The sequence below is a fragment of the Gracilinanus agilis genome, chromosome 6, assembly GCF_016433145.1.
Source record: "Gracilinanus agilis isolate LMUSP501 chromosome 6, AgileGrace, whole genome shotgun sequence".
NCBI lineage: Eukaryota > Metazoa > Chordata > Mammalia > Didelphimorphia > Didelphidae > Gracilinanus > Gracilinanus agilis.
Genome location: NC_058135.1, coordinates 44,652,194 through 44,673,680, shown reverse-complemented (window position 1 = coordinate 44,673,680; position 21,487 = coordinate 44,652,194). Strand labels below are relative to the sequence as shown.

General features: G+C 40.3%; 1 protein-coding gene across 1 annotated transcript in view; it reads right to left on the bottom strand.

Annotated features, from left to right (window-relative positions):
- The window catches only part of METAP1 (methionyl aminopeptidase 1), a 70,888-nt gene extending 50,146 nt beyond the window's left edge, over window positions 1–20,742 (bottom strand). The window contains exon 1 of the mRNA XM_044682440.1: window positions 20,578–20,742. Within this exon, the coding sequence (XP_044538375.1) occupies window positions 20,578–20,691 (114 nt within the window). The 5' untranslated portion in view covers window positions 20,692–20,742. The remainder of the gene's footprint in view (window positions 1–20,577) is intronic.
- Window positions 20,743–21,487: the final 745 nt, after the last annotated feature.

The window sequence follows — 21,487 nt, the reverse complement described above, 5'->3', positions numbered from 1 at the left end:
ACTTTTTTGTCACTAAAAATTACTAAATGCCTACTTCTATTGTTAGGCACTGCGCTAAGCCTTGGGGATATAAAAAGAGACAAAAGACAGTACTGCCCTCAAGGAGCTCACCGGGAGGAAACAACAAGCAAATCTATACAAAGCAAACTACATTCAGGATAAATAGGAAATGATTAGCAGAGGGATGGCAATAGAATTCAGAGGGATGAAGGCTTCCAGTAGGAGGTGGATAATAGTTGAATCTTAACAGAAGCCAGGGAGGTGAGTAGCTGGAGTAGAAGAGGAAGTGCATTCCAGGCATGAGGGACAGTCAGGAAGAATGCCTGCAGGGGAGAGATAGAGTGTCTAGTTCCTAGAACAGCCAGGAGGCCAGTGACAAACCATGTTCCCTCACCATCTCCTAACTCCCTATCTATCTACTCTGGGCAAACCCATGGCGCTCTTGCTCTGTGATCAGTTGAGGTAACAAGCTGAATTAAAACACCTGATCTGCTCAAATGACATTCATTGACCAAGGAGAAGGATGTGAAGGATGACAAGGACAAAGCATGTGAAACACAGAATAACCCAATGATATGAGTTACAAAGAAGGTATTATCTGAGACTTGCATCATAGAGTAGGTAGGAGCAAAGAAAAGAAAATTGGAGTTTTAAAGGACAGAGAAGAAGATTCCAAGCATGGAAGAAGATGCTGGTATGTACGGATTCAGGCCATGGGTAGAGAACTCGTAAATGAGTTTTGCCTTCTACCATTGCAGATCAACCAGTAGTTTTCAAATGTTTTGGTTTCAGGATCCCTCTATACCTCTACACTCTTAATCACAGAGGACTTCCACACCCCCTGCAAAGAGCTTTTATTTATGCGTGTTATGAAGAATTAAACAATCAGTATTATTATGTAAACAGTTTTGACCTGGTGATCCTTGGACCATACTTTGAGAAGTTGGGGAAGAGTTGGTGGGAGCTAAGATACTAGGCACATCTAAATAGTGTCTGCTATTTTCAGTATTAAGCTAAATGCTCAGGAGAATACAAAAAAGGGAGAAACAAAGTGTTTCTAAAAGGCTTAAAATCTGGATAAGTAGAGGAAATACAGACCCTGTTAAGACTGGCCAAGAATGCAAAAATGCAAGAGTTTGGACCAATGCAACAAATTATTAGGTGTCAAGTGAGTGGAGATAAGAGGACAAAACAGGTGACAGAAATAAAGCCAAGGGATTTGGGGAGAAGTGCCTATTTGAGTGTGAGTGCTTTGGGTATTTTGGGAATGTCAACATGGAATCTAGAGACCCCAAACTTGTGGCCTAGTGAGATCTGATGAACCCCAAGTTTTAGAATAGCTTGTAAGTTGGAGACCCCCAAAGCTTGTGCTTATTCCCTGTTCCCAGTTCCCTGTTCCACCCTGAAGGGAATCTCAGACTAGCAGTTGCAGACTGAATAATGGACCCTGGGGTAAAAGCTAAGTGATCCTTTTGCCTTAGAAGCTTCTCCCATTGTACCACATCCCCCTTTCAGGGATCAAACTGAGGGAGGACCTTCAGCTTACAAGACTGACATGCTGCCTACTGTGCTAAAGAGTCACTTAGCTTTTACCCTAGTGTCCATTATTCAGCCTGCAACTGCTAGCCTGAGATTCCCTTCAGGGTGGAACAGGGAACAGGGAATAAGCACAAGCTTTGGGGGTCTCCAACTTACAAGCTATTCTAAAACTTGGGGTTCATCAGATCTCACTAGGCCACAAGTTTGGAGATCTCTAGATTCCATGTTGACAGGGAAGTTAAGTCAAATCAAATTATTATTAATGAAAACAACAAAAGAAGTGAGTTGAAAGCAGTGAAGGATTGTTGATATGAAGTAACAAAAAATAAAGCTGGGGGGGTGGGGGTGGCTTGGGTTAGAACACAGAAGGTACTGATTGTCCAGCAAAAGTTCTGGGACTATCTGTAATATTGTTATTTCATTGTTTCTCTCATATCCCAGGAAGGAAGGGCAAGAGGGTGGGGTGGGGAGTGGGGGTGCTCTTCACCTTTTTTCTGTGGTGGACAAATTTGGTAACCCCAGAATAAACTATGAATCCTTAGAATAATGTTCTAAATGCATAATGAAGGATTACAAAAGAAATCAAATGGGAGGGAAGAGAGGGAAAAGCCAAAAAAAAATCTCATTTGGTCCTCAGAACAAATTTTTGAGGTAGGTGCTATTATCTTTGTTTTACAGCAAAGAAACAGAGATAACAGGTTAAATTATTTGCCCAGGGTCACACAGCTGAGTGTCTGAAGCTGCATTTGAACTCAGGTCTTCCTGGCTCCAGGACCAGTGCCCTACCCAGTGCATACCAGTAGTTGTCTCAATATGAAAATACAATTACTGAGATTTAAAAAAAAAAAAAAGGTTCACAAACCCTAGAGTAAAAACTCTTGCTTGCAAGGCCTAAATCTTGACTTAGTCACAGAATATTGGTGCTAGAAATATCTTTGACCATTTCATCCAAGGCTCATTTTAAAAAAGGGCTAGAACAGGTGGTTTAGTTTGTGATTTGCCCAAGGGCACATGCTAATTAGTGACCTAGGCAGATCTAGAACCAACCAGGTTTTTTGATTCTTGCTCAAATTGGATATGCAGTCATTGAAGATTTTTAGGCAGTGTTTTAGCAAGATGAATATGGTCACTGGAAGGGTGGCCTGGAGATCTGATTGAAGTTTTACAAATACAGGTGATCACTAATAATGAATAGGCAGCAATGGGGTACCCTGGTACTGGAGCCAAGAAGACCCAAGCACAACTTGGCCTCAGACACTTACTAGCTGTGTGACTTTGGGCAAGGAACTTCACCCTTTGCTTTGCCTCAGCTCCTTTACTTATAAAAATGGAAATAATGACAGCGCCTATCCTCTCAGGGTTGTAGTAAGGATCAAAGAAGATGGAATAATGTAAAATTAAGTAGTATTGAGATTTTAGCTAATTTTATTATAATGATGAAGTATTCAAGGGAACAGAACCAAAATGTGTTATAAGAAGCTTTCACTACAGAGCTATGCTTTTACTCAAAACAGACTGAAAAAGGTTCACTTTAATTTTTTTCTCATTAGAATTTTATTTTTAAATGGTTTGAGGAAGCATTTTATTTAAAGGAACTTAAAAGGCAATAAATACTCAGTAAAGCAACTAACCAGATTCTAATTGAATTATTTTTTAAAATGTAGATTTTCAAACACTGTTTGTTAAAAATATCTTGATCCCACAAAGGCAGGCATTATTTGAGCATGGGTTCAAATACACTCTCCTACACTGGGCTAATGACTGACCACACAAGTTACCAACCTCTCAGTGCCGGGCAACTCTCTCAAGTTATAGATAAGATCTATAGAAAGAGGTTCCCACAGTCTATGGAGATTACAAGAACTCCCCGCCAAAAGGGAAAAAAAAAGATTTTACTCACAGCATATAGCCCAACTAATGCAATAAGAAAATTCTATTATTATAAGTTCAAAGGACAACTGCTACATGAACCTCTCCACTTCTCTCAAATTGCCAATGCCTTCCTCCCTACCTCAATGAGATTATATATACTAATAGTGTTCCTAGCAATAAAATATAACCTTCTTGGGGGCAGTGTCCATTTCACTTTTCTCTTTGTAGCAGCATTGTCCAGCAGAGCATCACACATACAACAGGTGATTAATAAAGGCACAGTGGTTAACATTAGACTTGGAGTCAGAAAGACCCGGGTTCAAATCTAACTTGTCACCCACTAGCTATGTGACCTTGGCCAAGTCACTTAACTCCTCTAAGCCCTTCCCCCCATTTGTAAAATAAGAATAGCTCCTATCTCCCAAGATTGTTTTAAGACTCTAATATGATAATGAGATTAAATCTACCCTGCCCATCTTTAGATTTAATCACCAAAGGTGAAAACAACTTCACTTAACTCACAAATTGGGAGGTCTGTAACCCAAGTGTGCTAGAGTGAGTAACAAATCAGAATTTACTGACTGCCTCCTGGGTAGTCCTAAGAAAAGCATCTGTTGTGATTGGACTTGCAAACTAAGAGGATTAAAAAAGAGAGAGCTGAGTGAGCTAGGGGCTTTTCTGGTTCTTGATTGGCGGTGGAGGAACCATGGACCCAGAGACCATGGAATTCCAGGTGGTGAGTTTAAAGACTAACTCTTCCTGAACTTGCCTTAAGGAACTTCCCTTTCAAAGAGACTCAGTGACTGAAGCTTTTGCTTCATATGCCTCCGGGGCCCTCAGCTCAAGGCTTGCCCTTTTTCCAATTGAGGACTAGTTAGATCTGCTTGGGTTAAACCAGGGACTTAAGGGAATTATTTAGTTTGTCAGGTTAATTATCTTACCTTATCCTCTCTCTAAATTTCTTAATTTCTCTCTCCTCATTTGTAAATAAACTTCCATAAAAGTCATTTTGACTTGAGGTTATTCTTTAATTGGGGATTGATAATTATTCAATTCCCTGGCGACCTAACCTTTTAATAGTCACCCAATCAAAACCCCTTTTTTTACCCCTTACACTAAAGAGATAAAATATCCAACGTACTTTACAAACTCTTAAGTGCTATATAAATGCTAGATGTTATTAACTGATCAGTAACCTGATGAAAATTAGGTAATTCTCCCCAACTCCTACGAGTATGAAAATTACTCTTTGAGAGATACAATTTCCAGGAGTAGAGTCAAGAGACTGGGTTGTTAAAAGCCCTAGCCTTGCCATTTACTAGCTACATGTACAGGTGAATGAATCTCTTACCAGAGTAATTCACAGGACCATTGATTTAGGGCTGGAGGAGACTTTCCAGGCTAGCTGGCCCAACTCCCCCAGTTTACAGATGAAAAGCTGAGCCCAGAGGCCTTAAGTTTCCCCAGAAGTGATAGGTCCAAGAGCTTAACTCCGGTCCTTTGACTTCACTACTGCAGATACAATGGTAACCTTCCAAAGGAGTCACCATTATAGATTTACAACATTTTCCTTCAAAATCAGTGAAATAAGGGGCAGCTAGGGGTTCTGTGGATAGTCAGGCCTGGAGACACAGGAGGACCTAGGTTCAAATTTCCCTTCAGACGCTTCCTAACTGTGTGACCCTGGACAAGTCTCAACCTCAGTTGCCTCACCCTTTCCATTCTTATGCCTTGGAACTAATACTTAAGTTCTCAGTCTGCAGGTAAGAGTTTAAAAAACAAACAGTGAAACAGGTATCATGTTATCTCTATTTTACTGTCAATGAAACTGAGCTGGGAGAGGTGAAGAGCAAGAGATAGCATCTGAAGCTGACTCTCTTGATGGGGGGAGGGGAGGGAACGACTCCTAATACATAATGAGGCTTCTTCAAGGTAAACAGAAATGAGTGTTGGATGGGCACATTTCCAGGTATTAATAAAATGGAAAACAAGAACAACAACCCTTAAGGTGGAAACTCAAACTTAAGAGAGTTGCCAATACAGTTTCTATCCAGGATTTGTGCCCATAGCCAAACTTGCCTCTGACCATCACCAAATGTGGCTCTCTCTTCCCCAACCCGCTCAACCATACAGGGCTAGAGTCATCTGTTGAACTTTGTAAAAACAAGATCTCTTTTGAATGAGTTCTCTTAAGCCAGCCTTTTCCTGAGCTCCCTATTCACAGGGTTATTGTTTGCAGATTAGCTTTTCCATTATAGCTGTAAAATGAACTCCAGATCCCAGAGAATAACCCCTGGCAAGCTGGATTCCAACCTGACCATTAAACACAAAACTGTTCTCACCTCTCAGCTCTCAAAACTAGATCTCTGCAGCATTGGATACCACTGGCCACCATTCTCCCTTTCCAGACAGGGTGTCCTCCAAGGACTTCTGAGACACTGATCTCTCCCTCTTAAGACTCCTCCTACCTCTCTCCTGCAAGATCAATCAATCATCAACCAATCAATTGGTATGTGTCAGGCCCTTTGCTAAGCACTTGGGAAACAAGGAAGGAAACAACCCCTACTTATAGTGAGCTCACATTCTGATGTGGCAGGTCACAAGAATATGTCAAAATACAAAAAGTACAAACAGTTACCTAATTGTAAGAAGTCCCCCAAGTACTGTCTTGGGACTTTTTTCTAACTGGCATTTTCTTCAGCTCCCTCAGATATAGGCTTCTATACCTATATATTCTCAGTTTCTCCCTTTTAAGGTTCAGCTCAAGATTCCTCCACACATATAGGAAGTCTACCCTCACAAGTTAATGCTTCCTCCCTACTCAAATTGTCTTGTATTTGCCAACCTGAGGACCTACTTGCTGTATCTCTAGATATACTCCTTCCAGGTGTGTACAAGTATGTACAATATAAGCTCCATGAGGACCAGGAGAGCTGTTTTATTGACTCTCTGCATGCCTACAACCAGCATAGTCTTCACACATAGCAAGTACTTACAAAGTGTTTTTTAATTGAATGGCACAGTAGTAACTTGCTTTTCCACCTTTAGTCTACAATATATTAAAACTAGATTTATGGGGCAGCTAGGTAGCTCGGTGAATAGAAAGCCAGACCAGAAGATGGGAAGTCCTGGGTTTAAACCTGGCCTCAGTCACTGCCTAGTTATATGACCCTGGGCAAGTCACTTACCCTACATTTGGCTAGCCCATACCACTCTTCAGCCTTGGAACCAACTTAAGAGTCTAAGACAGAAGATAAGGGTTTTTTAAATTTACTCTTGCTTTATATTATATTTATATTTAGAACTTTTAAAAACTTTTACAATGTAATTTATTTAAATAATTTCATTTGATGACAAAAGTTTACTTTGCCTGATAGCAGAGCCCTTTGAGACAAAAATTCTAGTATCATGATCTCCATTTTTAATATGAAAAAACTAAGGCTCCGAGGTTAAATGACCTGAGTTGCAGTGTTGGAATAGTGACAAAACCAGGGTTTAGGGACCCCAGTTTCAGTGTTTTCATTGCATCATGCTGGTAAATAGTCAGAAATTGGACCTCCTGATTCAGATGGAAACAGTATCTCCCACAATTTAACATGTAAACATTAACTCCAAGAACAGGAAAAAGTAGTTTTTAAGAATAAATGTAGAATATGGAACTGTGTTGTTTTTTTTTTTACCCAGAACTCCCATTGCGAATGTTTAAATATAATACATTACCTAAAAGGTATATTATTTTCCATCTATGTGAAAGGCAGTAGGTTAGGTATATAGGTAAAAATAAAATGAAAAAAGGGAGGAAAGGGACTACCCTCAAGGAACTTAAAACTCTATATGAAAATATGTAAAAAATGTGAAAAGTCTAGAAAGAGAAAACTTGATTTCTTAATCAATTAGAAATAAAAACATACTATATCCTAAAAGGTCAAGATAACTGACCCAGGTTGTGTTTATAACCTTTCTTGCACTTGTATGATAAAAACTTATATGATCTTTACACCCACAAGTGTAAAGATTCCCTATTCTCCCATAATTCCCAAAGTTTCTAAAACCACCACACAGCAAGTCATAGGGGCAGGAGATGCTGCCATTTTGCTGGATCAAAAAAGAACAAACCTAAGTCCTGCCATGCTGGAGCCTACACTGGCTGACAGGGTAGGAGCCTCCAGGTTGCAATCAGTAATAGAGAATAATGACCACAACTTACAAGAACCAAGTTTTTGAATTAAGTTTTCATCAAAGTAGTATTTCTTACTTTAAGAATAGTAATTCTAAACTGGTATCTACTAAGCACATTCAAAAAATAAAATGTAATTTAAAACAACTGCAAGGGGGAAGGAGGAGAGGGACAGAACAGTTAGGTGGCTTAATAGATTGAGAGCCAGGCCAAGAGACAGGAGGTCCTGGCTTCAAATCTGAACTCAGATACTGCCTTTAACATCCACTGCCTAACCTGTACCACCTTATAATATATAGTATTGATTCTAAGACAGAACGTAAAGGTTTTTAAAAAAGAACCACTATGATTGGTTCATTCATTTTATCTTTCCTGGATGATTTGAAAAATCATTGAATGGACTTTTGGAGATGCAAAGAAGGCAGCTTGGAGTAATGAATAAAGAGAACTGAAGCCTCAGCGCTGGTAAGACCCAAGTTCAAGGTCTGCCTCTGGATGAGCCTGAGAAAATCACTTAAAATTTTGGTGTCCCAGTCAACTCTCCAAGAACAAAAACTATAGTATTGTCAACAATCTACAGTTGAGCCCTGATGACATTACAGATCTAGGCTAGCTCCAAGAATAACAATATCCCTTTATTAGTCAGAATGGATGGAGGAGTACAGTAAAGAATGTGTGCTGCACTCAATGAACAACCGAAAAGCACTTATTAAGCACTTATTGTATCCTAGGAACTGTGTTAAGTTCCAAGGCTCCAACAGGAGAGCTAACAAGACAGTTTAGTTTGCTAATTATTAAATAGTGCAGGTAGGCCTGGTTCAGGCCAAGATAAAGCTGAAAGCTCCCTTAATTAGAGCTCAGAGTCCAAATTCCAGAGGATAGAAAATGTAAAGGATGACCAGCATACAGGTAATGACTTGAAATCAGGAGGACCTGGATTCAAATCTCATTTCGGAGCCTAGCTGTCACTCCATGGCTAAATAACGTAGAGGGGTTGGATACTAATATATCCAATATCAGCTACCAAAAAAGCAGCAGCTCTCCTTACTTCCTTTGGGGGGCAAGGAGGGCCCAGAGGAAGGGAGGAAAACCAACCCTCTAAGTAATAAATATAGTTCCACTGACAAAACATTGTAAACAATGATCAAGTTCTGAACTGTAGATAGCCTGTCTTCTTCAATATCTAACACCAGATTTTTCTCTAGAAGAGGGGAAAGGACACATTGTTGGATTTGATCTTAAAAGTCAGGGTTGGGGGTGGAGGGTGGGGGTGCAGCTCAGTAGCTCAGGGGATTGAGAGCCAAGCCTAGAGGCAGAAGGTCCTGGCCTCAGCCGTGTGATCCTGGGCAAATCACTTAAGCCCCACATTGCCTAGCCCTTACCACTCTTCTGCCTTGGAACCAATACAGTATATTGATTGTAAGACAGAAGGGTTTAAAAAAAAAAAAAAATCGGGGGAAGCTAGGTTGTCCTCCACAAACCAATCAGTTACTAAGTCTTGTCTGTTCAAATTCTACCATAGCTATCACTACAAGGGTAAATGGTAAATGTTTTAACAATCAGCTCTCTGAAAAAAAATATACTAGCAACACACTTTTAGATTTAATCTGCATTAACATTTCCTCAAATACTTTCTCAAGTCTAGACAATTAAAAGAAATTATAAATAAAGCCCTGACTCATAGTATTTACCAATTTCTGAAGTGTTATGCACATAGTGAAAATTTAACTGAGTCTTTAGCTGGCACAAGCTGTATCCATTTATCCCTTTTCTCTCTACTCACACAACTAATACCCTATTTTTCTTTATCACTTCTCGCCCAAACTATCTGAAAGTTTTCTTCTTTGGTCTTCCTGTCTCTTCTCACTTTCCTAAAGCAATGGCATCATATCACTCCCTTGCTAAATGAATTACAGTGGTCCTACAGTCTAGGACCAAATGCAAACTTCTTTGACATTTAAATCCCTTTCTTACCTTGTGCCAGCCTACCTTTTCAAGATTATACATTATACCCCTCCCCACACTACTGTAGAACCAAAATAACATTCTTCGTGTTCCTCAAATACAGCAATCCACCTCACAAGACAGGTGAAATGGATGGCAAAGAACCCCAAAGCAAAGGACCAAAGAACCCCAAGACAGGAGGCAGAGTCTGTGCCAGGCAAGTCAAACCACCATCTCTCCTAAGATCTCCAAGACCCTTTAGACATCATCCTGGGAAGCAATGGTCATTGCCCCTGCAAGCACTATAGTCACAGCTACCAGACCCAGAAATCAATGTTCTTTCCACCCAAGATTTTGGCACTATCAAATGATTTAGCATCAGAAACTGATATTTTATTGGTGGAAATGGCATTTAAGAAGTATTAAAATCTGCTTTGCCCATCATGGGGCATGCACATGGAACTTTTCCATCTGACTAGAATCTGAAGCCTTCCACATGTGTCTCCCCATTGGAAGGGAAGCTTGCTGAAGTCAGGGACTCTCATTTTCTCTTGGTATCCACAGTGCTCTGACACATAGTAAGCACTTAATATTTCATTCATTCTTTCATTCCTGCCTCTGGGCTTTTGCACAAGCTGTTTCCATCTCTGTCTCCCTTCCACATGAAGGAAATTCTTCCTCACTTTGGCCTCAATGAATCTTAGCAGCCTAAGGACTTAGCTGAACCTTCTAGCTAGTAACACTTCTCTACAATGACTGAAATTGCCTCATATTTATATTTCTCAAGTGCTTCTAGGAGTAAAAACTTTCCCCAAATGACTTGAAGGCAAGTGAGGTTTCATTTTTGTCACTGTATTCCCAATGCCCAATACAATGGTGTGTCATTTAAAATCACTTGGGGTCCTTAAAACTACATTTCCCATGGTCCAAAGGGTTTCGTGGGTTTCCTGTTTTGGATGACGTATTGAAGGTGAGGGACTGTTTTAAATAGGGAGGAAGTGACTTTGAACTTCCTCTTTAGCTACCTGCCTCTTGAGCTACCTGCCTCTTGAGCTACCTGCCTCTTGAGCTACCCGAGCTTGCGGAGAGAGGAAAGGTAAATGGCTGAGGTGAGGTTGGAATAGTTTTCTTACAGGAGTGTGGTCAGTTTATCTCTATCAGCATGGCTTTTATTATATTGATCTCGGCCCTCATCATTTTAAATCATAACAATGGCTACCACAGAAAGAAATAAGTGCTTAGTGCTTAATTGATATTTTAACAGCCAGAAAATAATTCATTACTGATGTTAGAGTCTTTCTTTAATCAGCTAACTGGAAACTTGTTAAGAGTAAAGATCAAATTACAAAGCTAGGAAAAAAAATAAGAAAAGATACGGTGTGCAACTAAACAGGTAAAACTGGATCTACTGTGAGGACCAAATGAGTTGTGCTAAGCACAGTGCCTAGCACACAGAAAGCAGGACACAAAAATGCTTACTCCTTTCTCTCCCTCTCATTAAACAGAGAGATGCAGTGCTACATAAATTGTCATCACTCATGAAATTATTTAAGGATGAAGATAGAAGTTAAACTACAAAGAAAAAAAAAGGATGGAAAAGATCTGCAAATATTTTCTATGACAAACTCTGTGCACCATTAAGTAGAGACATCAAACTATATTCCAATATCAGTTTCAGAAGTGTTTATAGAGGGAGTCCAAATGATGCCACAGAAAGCAAAAGCTGGACTAGATCAACAGTACATAAAGTCTACACTACAGACAACACAATTGTGAGGACACTGGGGGATCAGTTCTCAAGGGAGAGGATAGATTAGACACTAAAGAAATGGAGTGGGATAGGGGAATCTCATAGTTACTACCCAAAAAGGTGATCACTCACAATTACTTACCTATAAATCTATTTCCCCTTTTGTATGATTTTATGATAATCATACACGAAGTGTACTCTTGATGAGACTAAGAAAGTTTGTTCAAGCAACATTCCATGGGAAATTACATCTAACGTCTTGAAAAACATAGAGAATACAAGATGCAATGTTCACTGTTTGTTGACTGGAAAAAAAAATAAGAATTTGATTCAGGAAAGCAAATGAAGTCTTAATGGCTCTCCTCCAACAAGGTATCTTGTATCATAAATACAAATTAGGTAAAATCTTTTTCAAAAATATAACAGAGATAGTCTTTAAAACTACCTTCAGATCATGAATATAAAATTAAATAAACTAAATAACAAGGAGACAATATACTCTCCAAAGTTGTCTGCCACAGTCATGTGAGAACCAAAACAAAATCCAAATCAAGAGATTCCCTTTAGATGGCTAGTCCTCCATATGTTTTTTCTTGGAAATAACATTGTGCTGCCTGCACCAAGCCCCAGAAAACCATATAGCCTCCCTGGCTGAGAATCATTATTACTCTAAAGAGTATGACCCAATTGTCCACCCAGCAAAAAACAAGTAGAAGTTCTATTATCTGGACTATGATGTGCAGTTGGATGGATGTATATACTGATCCGTGTGTGTGTGTGTGTGTGTGTGTGTGTGTGTGTACACATATACATAAATAATTATCTTGGACAGACACAAATGGACAATCAGTTGGTCCAGAATCGAGCAAGAGGAGCCTGCCAGATTGCCTCTGTTCTTTAGTGATCTCCCAAAACTCTCCCTGAAAAAAAAAAAGGCCTAACTTATTATTAAGACCAATATTCTTCCAGTGCTGTCATTTGACTGTGAAGCATGAACACTATAATTTCTGAAGAATGGGAAATGAGAATCACCCATAAGGCAACAAATGGGTATATGGTGGGAGGAAGGGCAAGCAGGATACAAGATGTTACAAGCGGAGAACTTCTGTGTGTGTGAAGGATTCATCAAAGACAAATTTGAGTGAAAAGGAAGATAATCTGGTCATGCAATGAGTGAAAAATAACCACAGGGCAGCTCTTGTGTTCCACTGATATCCTTCCCAATAGCAAGGAAGACCTCCAGCATATGAAGCAGACTCTCTGTGGGACTTTGGGGACAACATGAACTACTAGTGCAGGATAGGCAGCACAGTTAGGGAGCACTTTGTGTCACAGGGAAAACATATATCTCTGGGATCATTGATCCATTCGTGTAACATGGGATGGAAAAAATGATAACCAAGCTTATGATAATTATGTTTAAAAAAAAAGAATAAGTAGGGTTTAATGAATGAACTATGCAAATTCTGTGTACCTCATTTACTTGTTTCCTATTCCTGTTTAGCCAGATAAACAATCTCTAGATAACTGACATACAGGCATATGGTATACTTGTTCAGGGTTACTAAAACAAGGAGATAGAATTTTTTAAAAACCCCACCTAGAGGGGAAGATTATTGAAAGCCATAATATAAAGCAAGTGTCTTTAAGCTGGAGTCTATGAACTTCTTTTAAAAAAAGATATTTTACTGAGGTACCACCTTACACCTAGCAGAGTGATCAATATGACAGTAAAGGAAAATAATAAATGTTGGAGTGAATATGGCAAAATTGGGACACTAATGCACTGCTGGTGGTTAATTGATCCAACCATTCTGGAAGGCAATTTGGAATTATGCCCAAAAGACTTTAAAAGAATGCATGTCCTTTGATCCAGCAATAAGATTCTGTTTGCACAAAAATAGTTATAGCTGCACTTTTTGTAGTAGCAAAAAAAAAAAAAAAAATTGGAAAATTGGTGGGAAAAAATTCCCTTGATTGGGGAATAGCTGAACAAATTGTTGTATATGATGGTGATGGAATACTATTGTGCTATAAGGAATGATGAACTGCTTGATTTCTTTAAGAACTGAAAAGACTTCCATGAACTGACATGAAATGAAATAAGGAGAATCAGGAGAACATTATACACAATAACTGAAACATTGTGGGATGATCAAATGTAATTGACTTTGCTACTAAAAGCAATGCATTGATCCAGGACAATCCTGAGGCACTTTGAGAAAGAATGCTATCCACATCTAGAGAAAAAAAGGTTGCAGAAGAAATGCAGAAGAAAACATGTGATTTCACTTGTTTATATAGATATATGACTTGGGGTTTTGAATTTAAAAGATTACTCTATTACAAAAATAAATAATATGAAAATGGGTTTTGAGTGATAATATATGTATAACCCAGTGAAATTGCTTGTCAGCTCCAGAACGGGGGAGGAAAGGAGGAAAACAACAAAAATCATGTAACCATGGGAAAATTTTTAAAAATAAGAATAAAAAAATAAAAGGAAAAATGTTTTGATAACTGTACTTCAAATTAATTGCTTTCTTTTGAATTGCTGTGTTTTTTATCCCATGTATTTAAAAACATGATTCTGAGAAGAGATTATCATATAGGCCTTATTAGAATTCCAAAGGAATCCACGACATGCAAAAAGTCTCTGGTATATAAAGGGTAATAATTACCTTATTACAGAAATAACTCCAACTTGATACTTAACCAACTTGATAAGTTAACATCCTGGAAACACCTCTCTCTTCTGTGACTCTCTTTCACAAGAGAATCTAGTTTCAGGTAAAATATTGTTTCAAAAGTATTTGTACTTTGTAACTTGTTTCAAATAGCATTTTTGTTTTTATCATGAGTTTTGCTTTACTAATTTCTTTAACCCTTCACTGATGCCTAATTGTGGTATAAAGTTGAACCTAGGTTCACTTGCCAGAGTGGCTTGGATACACCTGCTGGTCCTATCTAAACTCAGAAAGTCAGCCTTCTAGAAATATTTTTTAAAATCACTGAAACCCACAAAGACTATGTGTATACTATATTATATTATGTCATATAGTATATGCATACTATATTGTACTATGGCAAAAAAGAATTCACTACTTGTCAATAAAAGAAGTATTGATGAATTAAATCATAAAGGTTTGAAATACTTAATTTTTGAAATGTGACTAAAAATATAGATGGGAATCAACAATTTTTCTACAGGAACATTAAAGAGGTCCAGCTTAAAGATTCAGAAATCGATCAAGTGAAGTATTATAAATATATCCATATAAGTCTGGTCCATGAACACTCTGCTCATTAGTCAGCTTTTGAATATATCTTTAATATCTTCATGATTTGTCATTTATTGAAGCCCTTCAAACATTTTGAACTTTTAAGTGGATATCAATGGGGAAAATGCGATTTGATATACATAAATTTACTTTATAGTCAACTTCCCAAGCACACCATAGGTACTTAAAGTACCTGAAGACTGGCTAATAGAAAACATTTTTAATAAAGTGAGGCACACATGTTTGTAACTTGGAAAAAAATTCCTAACAACCCAGATTTCAACAAGGCAAATTTTCTCCTTTGTACAATTCAGTCAACAAAACAAAGGGAGTCCACATTTTTTACCTAATTAAAAGAAAAAGAATCTTTTCTTAGTGCTTCTATAAATAAAAACAACTCTATAAGTGCATTTTATTGCCCAGTAAATAATCTTTAAATAATGCAACTTATTCTTGTGAAATATTTAGTCATGAGAAAAGAGCAAGTTATCTTTACAAAGAAAGTAGTTTCTGAATAAAATATAGAAAAATAGGGGGAGGTGGCAGGCAGAAAACTGAAGACAGTTCTACCTAGTTATTAAATTCATTTGATGTGAAGGTAGAGAGAGAATTGCTAAACAGGTTCCAAAATCACAGTGTCTCCTAAATTCTAATAAATAATAAGAAACAAATATGATTGGTATAAGACTATATTATATAGGTATAATGTGTTCCAGACAGCAAATATTTGTAAAAGTTAAAAGAATCCACTATTTACTAACTTGGTTATAAAATTCTGTTAACACTAAAATAGTAATGAAAAACAAGTAAAAGATGTTTTAGTTTCCTAAATAGCCTATTTCCTATTCTTTATCTCCCACTGGGCCTCACGAAGGGAGATAATACTGGGGGGATCCAATGAGAAAAATACTAGATCTGGCATTAGAAAACCTGTATTCTCTGAATCTTAACTGCCACTTTCCATTGGCATGACCATGGATCAATCACTTTGACTCAAAGAACATCAATTTTCTCATCTACACAATGACAAGTTAGACTTGATGTCATGGAGTTTCTGCTCTTAAGCTCATTTAAATCATCTGTGCATATATTGTGTATTGAAGTCCTTTTTACAGAATTTAGTACTCTTATCTTGTGATATCTCTTGTGTTCTTTTATCACTGTTTAACCTGAAGACTAGGGAAGACACATCTTACAAATTTCTACATAGAGAATGCTTACCTTTCAAGAAGAAAAAGCTAACCTGTCATAAATATTTTCAAAAATTTGACTGCCACGCAGAAGAGAAATTATACTTAATATGCTTGGCTTATGGAGAGAACTGGAGGATGACTAGAAGTTGCTGAGAGTAATATATAAAGTAAAACTTGCTTATAATTAGAACCCCTGGAAAATGAAGTAGGTTTCACGAATAGGATGCAAGCTTCATCTCTCTAGAGATCTTTTGATGGAAACTTTCCTGAAGCTAGCTAATTGATTGTTGGGCAGTTCTTGCTTCAAGAATGGGTTTGGCCTGGATGACCTGAATTCCTATTCAGCTCTGAGATTTCTCTGGTACTAAGTTAGAAATCATAGGCAAATCAATACTTAATTTCTTTCTAATCTAATGTTTCTAAAGATGAAACAATCATTTATCAAGGTACTAAGGCTACAAAGACATACATAAAACAATATCCTATCTTCACGATATTTACATTTGTCTTATGGGTCATAACTATATATCCCCAAAAGAGACCAGTTACTTTCAATTTTGTCAACTATCATAGCTTACTTAAGGAAGGTGATACTGGGCTTAAATTGATGGTTTTTCCAACCTCATATTCTGCCTTTGACATTGAAAAGATCATTTTGGGATGTAAAGTATGATATGTAATTTCAAAACAATTTTTGCTATAGAAATTCAGAGAGAGATTATTTTAGGCTTTTGTGGTCTGGAAAAGCTTTATAAAGGAGGTAGTTTTTTGAGCTGAGTGTTGGAAAGTAATAAATATTAGAGAGATCAGGTCATTGCAAGGGCAAGTGTCCTATACCCTGCCACCTCCCACCATCACTATTAATCAGACAGTGGAGGTTCAATGGGAAAGAGAGTGTTTGTTCAATATCACCTAAGTATACTAAATATCTCAGGGGAAGGGAAACAAAGTCTTGAAGAAACAAGGAGTTGGACACAAATGAACATAAATAAAAGTAAGGCCTTCTCCATCATACCCTCGGAACCTTCTCATTGGGAAAATCTTATCATCTTGTAAGCCTCAATCAGCCTTGATACTCACATTTCATCAGTAGCCCTCTACCTGTTCTGATTGGAGGGCAGTAGCTCCAAAAACCTATATTTAAGAAGGAGGTCCAGGATAGTCATCTCCTCATTTCCCACTGGCTACATTGCTTCCTTCACTCCTACTCCTCTTTCCAAATTCCTTTTCTGTGTTGTCTTCCCCCAATAGACTGTAAGGTTTCTGAGGGCAAGGATTGTCTTTCTTTTCCTTGGTATTTGTATCTTCAGTGCTTAGCACAGTATCTCACATACCATAGGCACTTAACAAATGTTTATTGATTGTATCTTTTGTGAATATACTGTATATCCTTTTTTTTATATTGTTGCATTGCTCTTTCAGACTATGAGCTCCTTGAAAGCAAAGGCTGTTTTTTGCCTACTTGTATGCCCAGGACTAATAGGCCTCTAATAAATGCTTATTGACTTGACATGAAATAAAGGCTATCATTATTAGACTTCTTGAAAAATCCTTCTACATTCTTTAAACAGTATCATAGAATATATATATTACATATGATAGGATACAGACTACACATATTCCATCTATTTATTAGTATGAAAATAGGCATAAAATAAACTCTGTCCTTCATTATCCATCCTCTACCATCTTTCCAACAGCCTAGAACATAATTATGTTGAAAGCAGAAAATAAAACCCCGAAGAGATTCTTTATAAATAAATTAAGGTTCAGGAGAATGTTGGACTGGATGATTTCTCATATTCTTTGCAGCAAGCAAATGTTCTAGGATCACTGTAGGAACTTTGGATCCCCTTTCCTCATTCAAAAAGCAAGTTCCTTCTTCACTCTACTGTACAGAATTCTGGTTTCCAGAACCCAGACAGCAAAACTATGGCTTATTCTCAAGTCTTTCTGACCTCACTGAATTCAGCCAGGCTGAGTAGCAATGCTATAAATCCCTACCTATAAATACTATAAATTGTATTTAGTCAATTCAAAGGGAAAGAAGATTCAACTATTCCTTTCAAAAGCATAATTTAGTATTAATTATACCCACTTCTGTTGTCATGGTCTTGATTCCAAGGCAGAAGGTAAGGTTTTTTTTAATAAAATAAAATTTTAAAAAAGGGGATGGGGGGTCCTAGAAATCCCCAGAGATCACTGGAACACACTTTGAGAACTGTTGGACTAAATGATCTCTAAAGGCCCTTTCAATTCAAAATTTATGATTTTATGACATCACCTAAACAAATGGGTTATGATTTGGGGGTACAAAGGTCTTAGGTAAAAAGAGCAAAAACAAAGGCACAGAGGCTGATAAACCTAAGACACGCTTGGGTTTTATAAGTAATTGGGAACTTCTGAATCTAAAGAAGGCAGTGACAATTCTAAGAGCTGTGCTTTAGGAGTTGCTGTGTCCAGAGAGAGAAGTAGAAAGGTAACTATCTGAACTAGGGTGGTTTCGATTTAATTCAATGAACCCTTATCAAGGACCTACTATATATACCTACATAGAGAGAAGGAAATGGCAAACCATTCCAGTATCTTTGCCAGGAAAACCCTATGAACCCTATGGTCCACAGATTGATGAAGGGCTAGACATGCTTAAATTTCATAACAGCGATATATGAAAGGACTTTAAATGGCTGGCTCAATGATATTTGAAGTAGTATCAAAGAAGCACTAATAAGTTCAAATATGAAACTTCCTCCAATCTCAAATCAGTATAATTTCCCCAAAAGTTTAAATATATCTCTATAACCCTCAGTAACTGCTTTGTTATATTCATATCATAGAATCACCAACATAGAAAGCAAGAAGAGACCTGAAAGAATATAGCTTGAGGAGGCAGCTGGGTTGAAGCCAGGCCCAGAGACAAGAGGTCTTAGGTTGAAATTTGGCCTCAGACACTTCTCAGTTGTGTGACCCTGGGCAAGTCACTTAATCCCCATTGCCTAGCCCTTACCACTCTTCTGCCTTGGAACCAATACACAGTATTGATTCCAAGACGGAAAGTAAGAGTTTTTAACAAAATGAAAAGAAAAAAAGAATATATCTTGAATATAGAGGGAGGGGGGACCAGGGGTCTTGTTTTAAGGTACCAGGCAACATATATAATCTATAACACCAGGATCATTCAAATATGATTCATATATAGCATTTATTTATATATGTGACACATATATGAATGCAATCATTCACAGTATCATAGACTGGAGCTAGAAGGGACCTTAAAGAATATTTTTTAAAACCAACACCCCCCCCCCAAATAAACTGAAGTGAAAAATCATATGCTTTGATCTGCATTCCAATACCAACAGTTCCTCTTCTGGAAGTAGATAGCATTCTTTGTCATAAGTCCCTCAGAATTGGGGCATATTTTTAAAGTGTCAGATTGTGAATGTGTGTGAAATCAGTGTCATAGATTCAGAGTTGGAAAGGACCTTAAAGATCATGGAACCCCACCGCTTCACAGAAAAAACGGCCCAAATGGGCTAAGTGACTTGCTCATGGTCATGCAAGCTGTCAGAGATTGGAGCTGAACCCAGATTTGCTGAGTCTAATCCTTTAAAGCGTTGTACCTTCCCAAATAGTTTCAAGTGTAATCAAAACTAGAAGTTTGAAATTGTCAGTATTTTGGGTCCCCAAAATAGAATATAGAGTGTGTGTGGTAGGTGAAAACCAATCTCAGAGTGTATAACAAAGGGCAAGCCATGCAATTCAAGAGTCCCTACCCTAAGCAGTTATCTGCTTTGGTAAAAGGTATTTCCTCTCGAGGAATTCCCGGAGTTCGTGAAATCACTCATGCGGTCCAAATAAGAGTTAACACCAGGTGTAGAATTCTTGGACAGAAATAACAAGAGCACAAGTGCAAGGAACGGACCGAATGACATCACTGGGGTTGGAATCTCCTCAGAGGCACAACTTACTAAAATATCCCAGCACCCATTATATAACCCCTGACCTCAGTCTGAGAAGTAAAGGGAAACTCTGGAGACAGAGCAAAGTGACTCTTGCACTCATCGCCTTACATTTAAATTCATATTTTTTTTGCAACCAAGTTCCGGTTCGCTATTCCTCCCCACCTCTCTCTCTCTCTTTTTTTTTTTAATTGATCTAATCTGAAAGCCTTAGAACAGGGAAATACTAGATTTGAAGTCAGAGGTCGGCTCTGCCAACCTCCTGGCCGAGGCAGCCTCCAGGCCTCAGTCTGCCCGCCTGTAAAATGAGGGGGGAAGGGGGAAAAACACCCGAAGTCCTCGTTAACCCTAAATAGCTCTCGGCCTGGGAGAGAGCTTGGGCCGGGATTCCCATTCCCACTTCCAGCACTTCCCCCGGGCAGTCGCTAACTTTGGCAGTGCAGGGTCCGAGGTCCGAGCGCCCCGCCCCGCCCCCGCCCAGCCCCAGTGGTCGGACTAGCCCCGCGGTCGCAGCCCGACTCTTCTCGCTTCTTCCCTCGAAACAACCAGGGAAGGCCCGTCAGCCGGAGCTCCGTCCCCCGGCCCGCCCAGGAGCAAGAGGCCACGTGACCGGGGCGGGGGCCGCCGGGGGCTCCAGGAACCCCTGCCCTTGGGGGGAGGGGCCCTTCATTCCACATGGTCTGCGGCTGCTGCGCGCGCACGCCCCCTAGCCCAGGACACGCGCGCGCCCTTCCCACACGCCCCTCGCCTCCTCCAGCCAGGGTCCTGGGCCGCCCGCCCCGTGCCCGACCGCGCCGGGCCGGCACCCGAGAGCTCGCGCGCGGGGCTGCGGGACCGGGCCGGCGCGCGCGGAGCTGACCTGAGAGCAGAAGTAGGAGCCCTGGATGCCCAGCTTGATGCAGGTGGGGCACTGCAGCTTGGCCTCGCTACTGCAGCCCGCCGTCTCGCACACCCGGCTCTCCACGGCCGCCATGCTGCTGCCGCTGGGGCTACACGAGCTCCGCGCTGCCGCCGCGGCCGCCGCCGAGCCTCAGCCGAGCCCTAGGAGGGAGGAGGAGGAGGAGGAGGAGGAGCCCGTAGGGGGCGGGGCAGGGCAGGCGGAGCCCGAACCGGAACCTCCGCCGAGCCGAAGGAGGGAAGAGGCGGAGCCAGGGGGCGGAGCGCGAGCCGAGTCCTCAAAGGAGTAGGAAGAGGGAGGGGAGAGAGGGAGGAGTGGCCAGAGAGAGTGGGGCGGAGCGCGAGCCTGGACTTTGGACGAGCCGGACGGAGAGGACACAGGGAGCAGGAGGAGAAGCTAGCAGGAGTAGCCAGAGAGGGGCGGGGCGGAACGCGAGCCGGAACCTCACGAGCGGGAAGTGGGAGGGGAGAGAGGCGGGAGAGAGGCAGGAGGAGCCAGAGGGGGGCAAGGCGGAGCGTGAGCCGGAAGAGGGAGGAAAGGGGCGGGGAGAGAGGTGGAACCCGACGGGGAGGAGTTGGGCAGAGCTCGAGCCTCAACCTCAAGCGAGCCAAAGAAGGGAGCTGGGAGTGGGAGGAGGAACCAGCGGGATGTGGGGCGAAGCCCGAGCCGGCAGAGAGAAGGAAGAAGTGGGGATGGAGGAGGACCCCAGGGAAGAGGGGCGGGGTGGAGCACGAGCCGAAGGAGAGAGCAGTCTCTAGGGCCGGGCCAGGGCGGGGCGGAGCCCGAGACCGAGCCTCAGGCGAGCCGAGTGGGGCGGGGGCGGGAATGGGGACCCCGCCCAGCTCAGCCCTTGCCGGCCCATCCCCTCCCC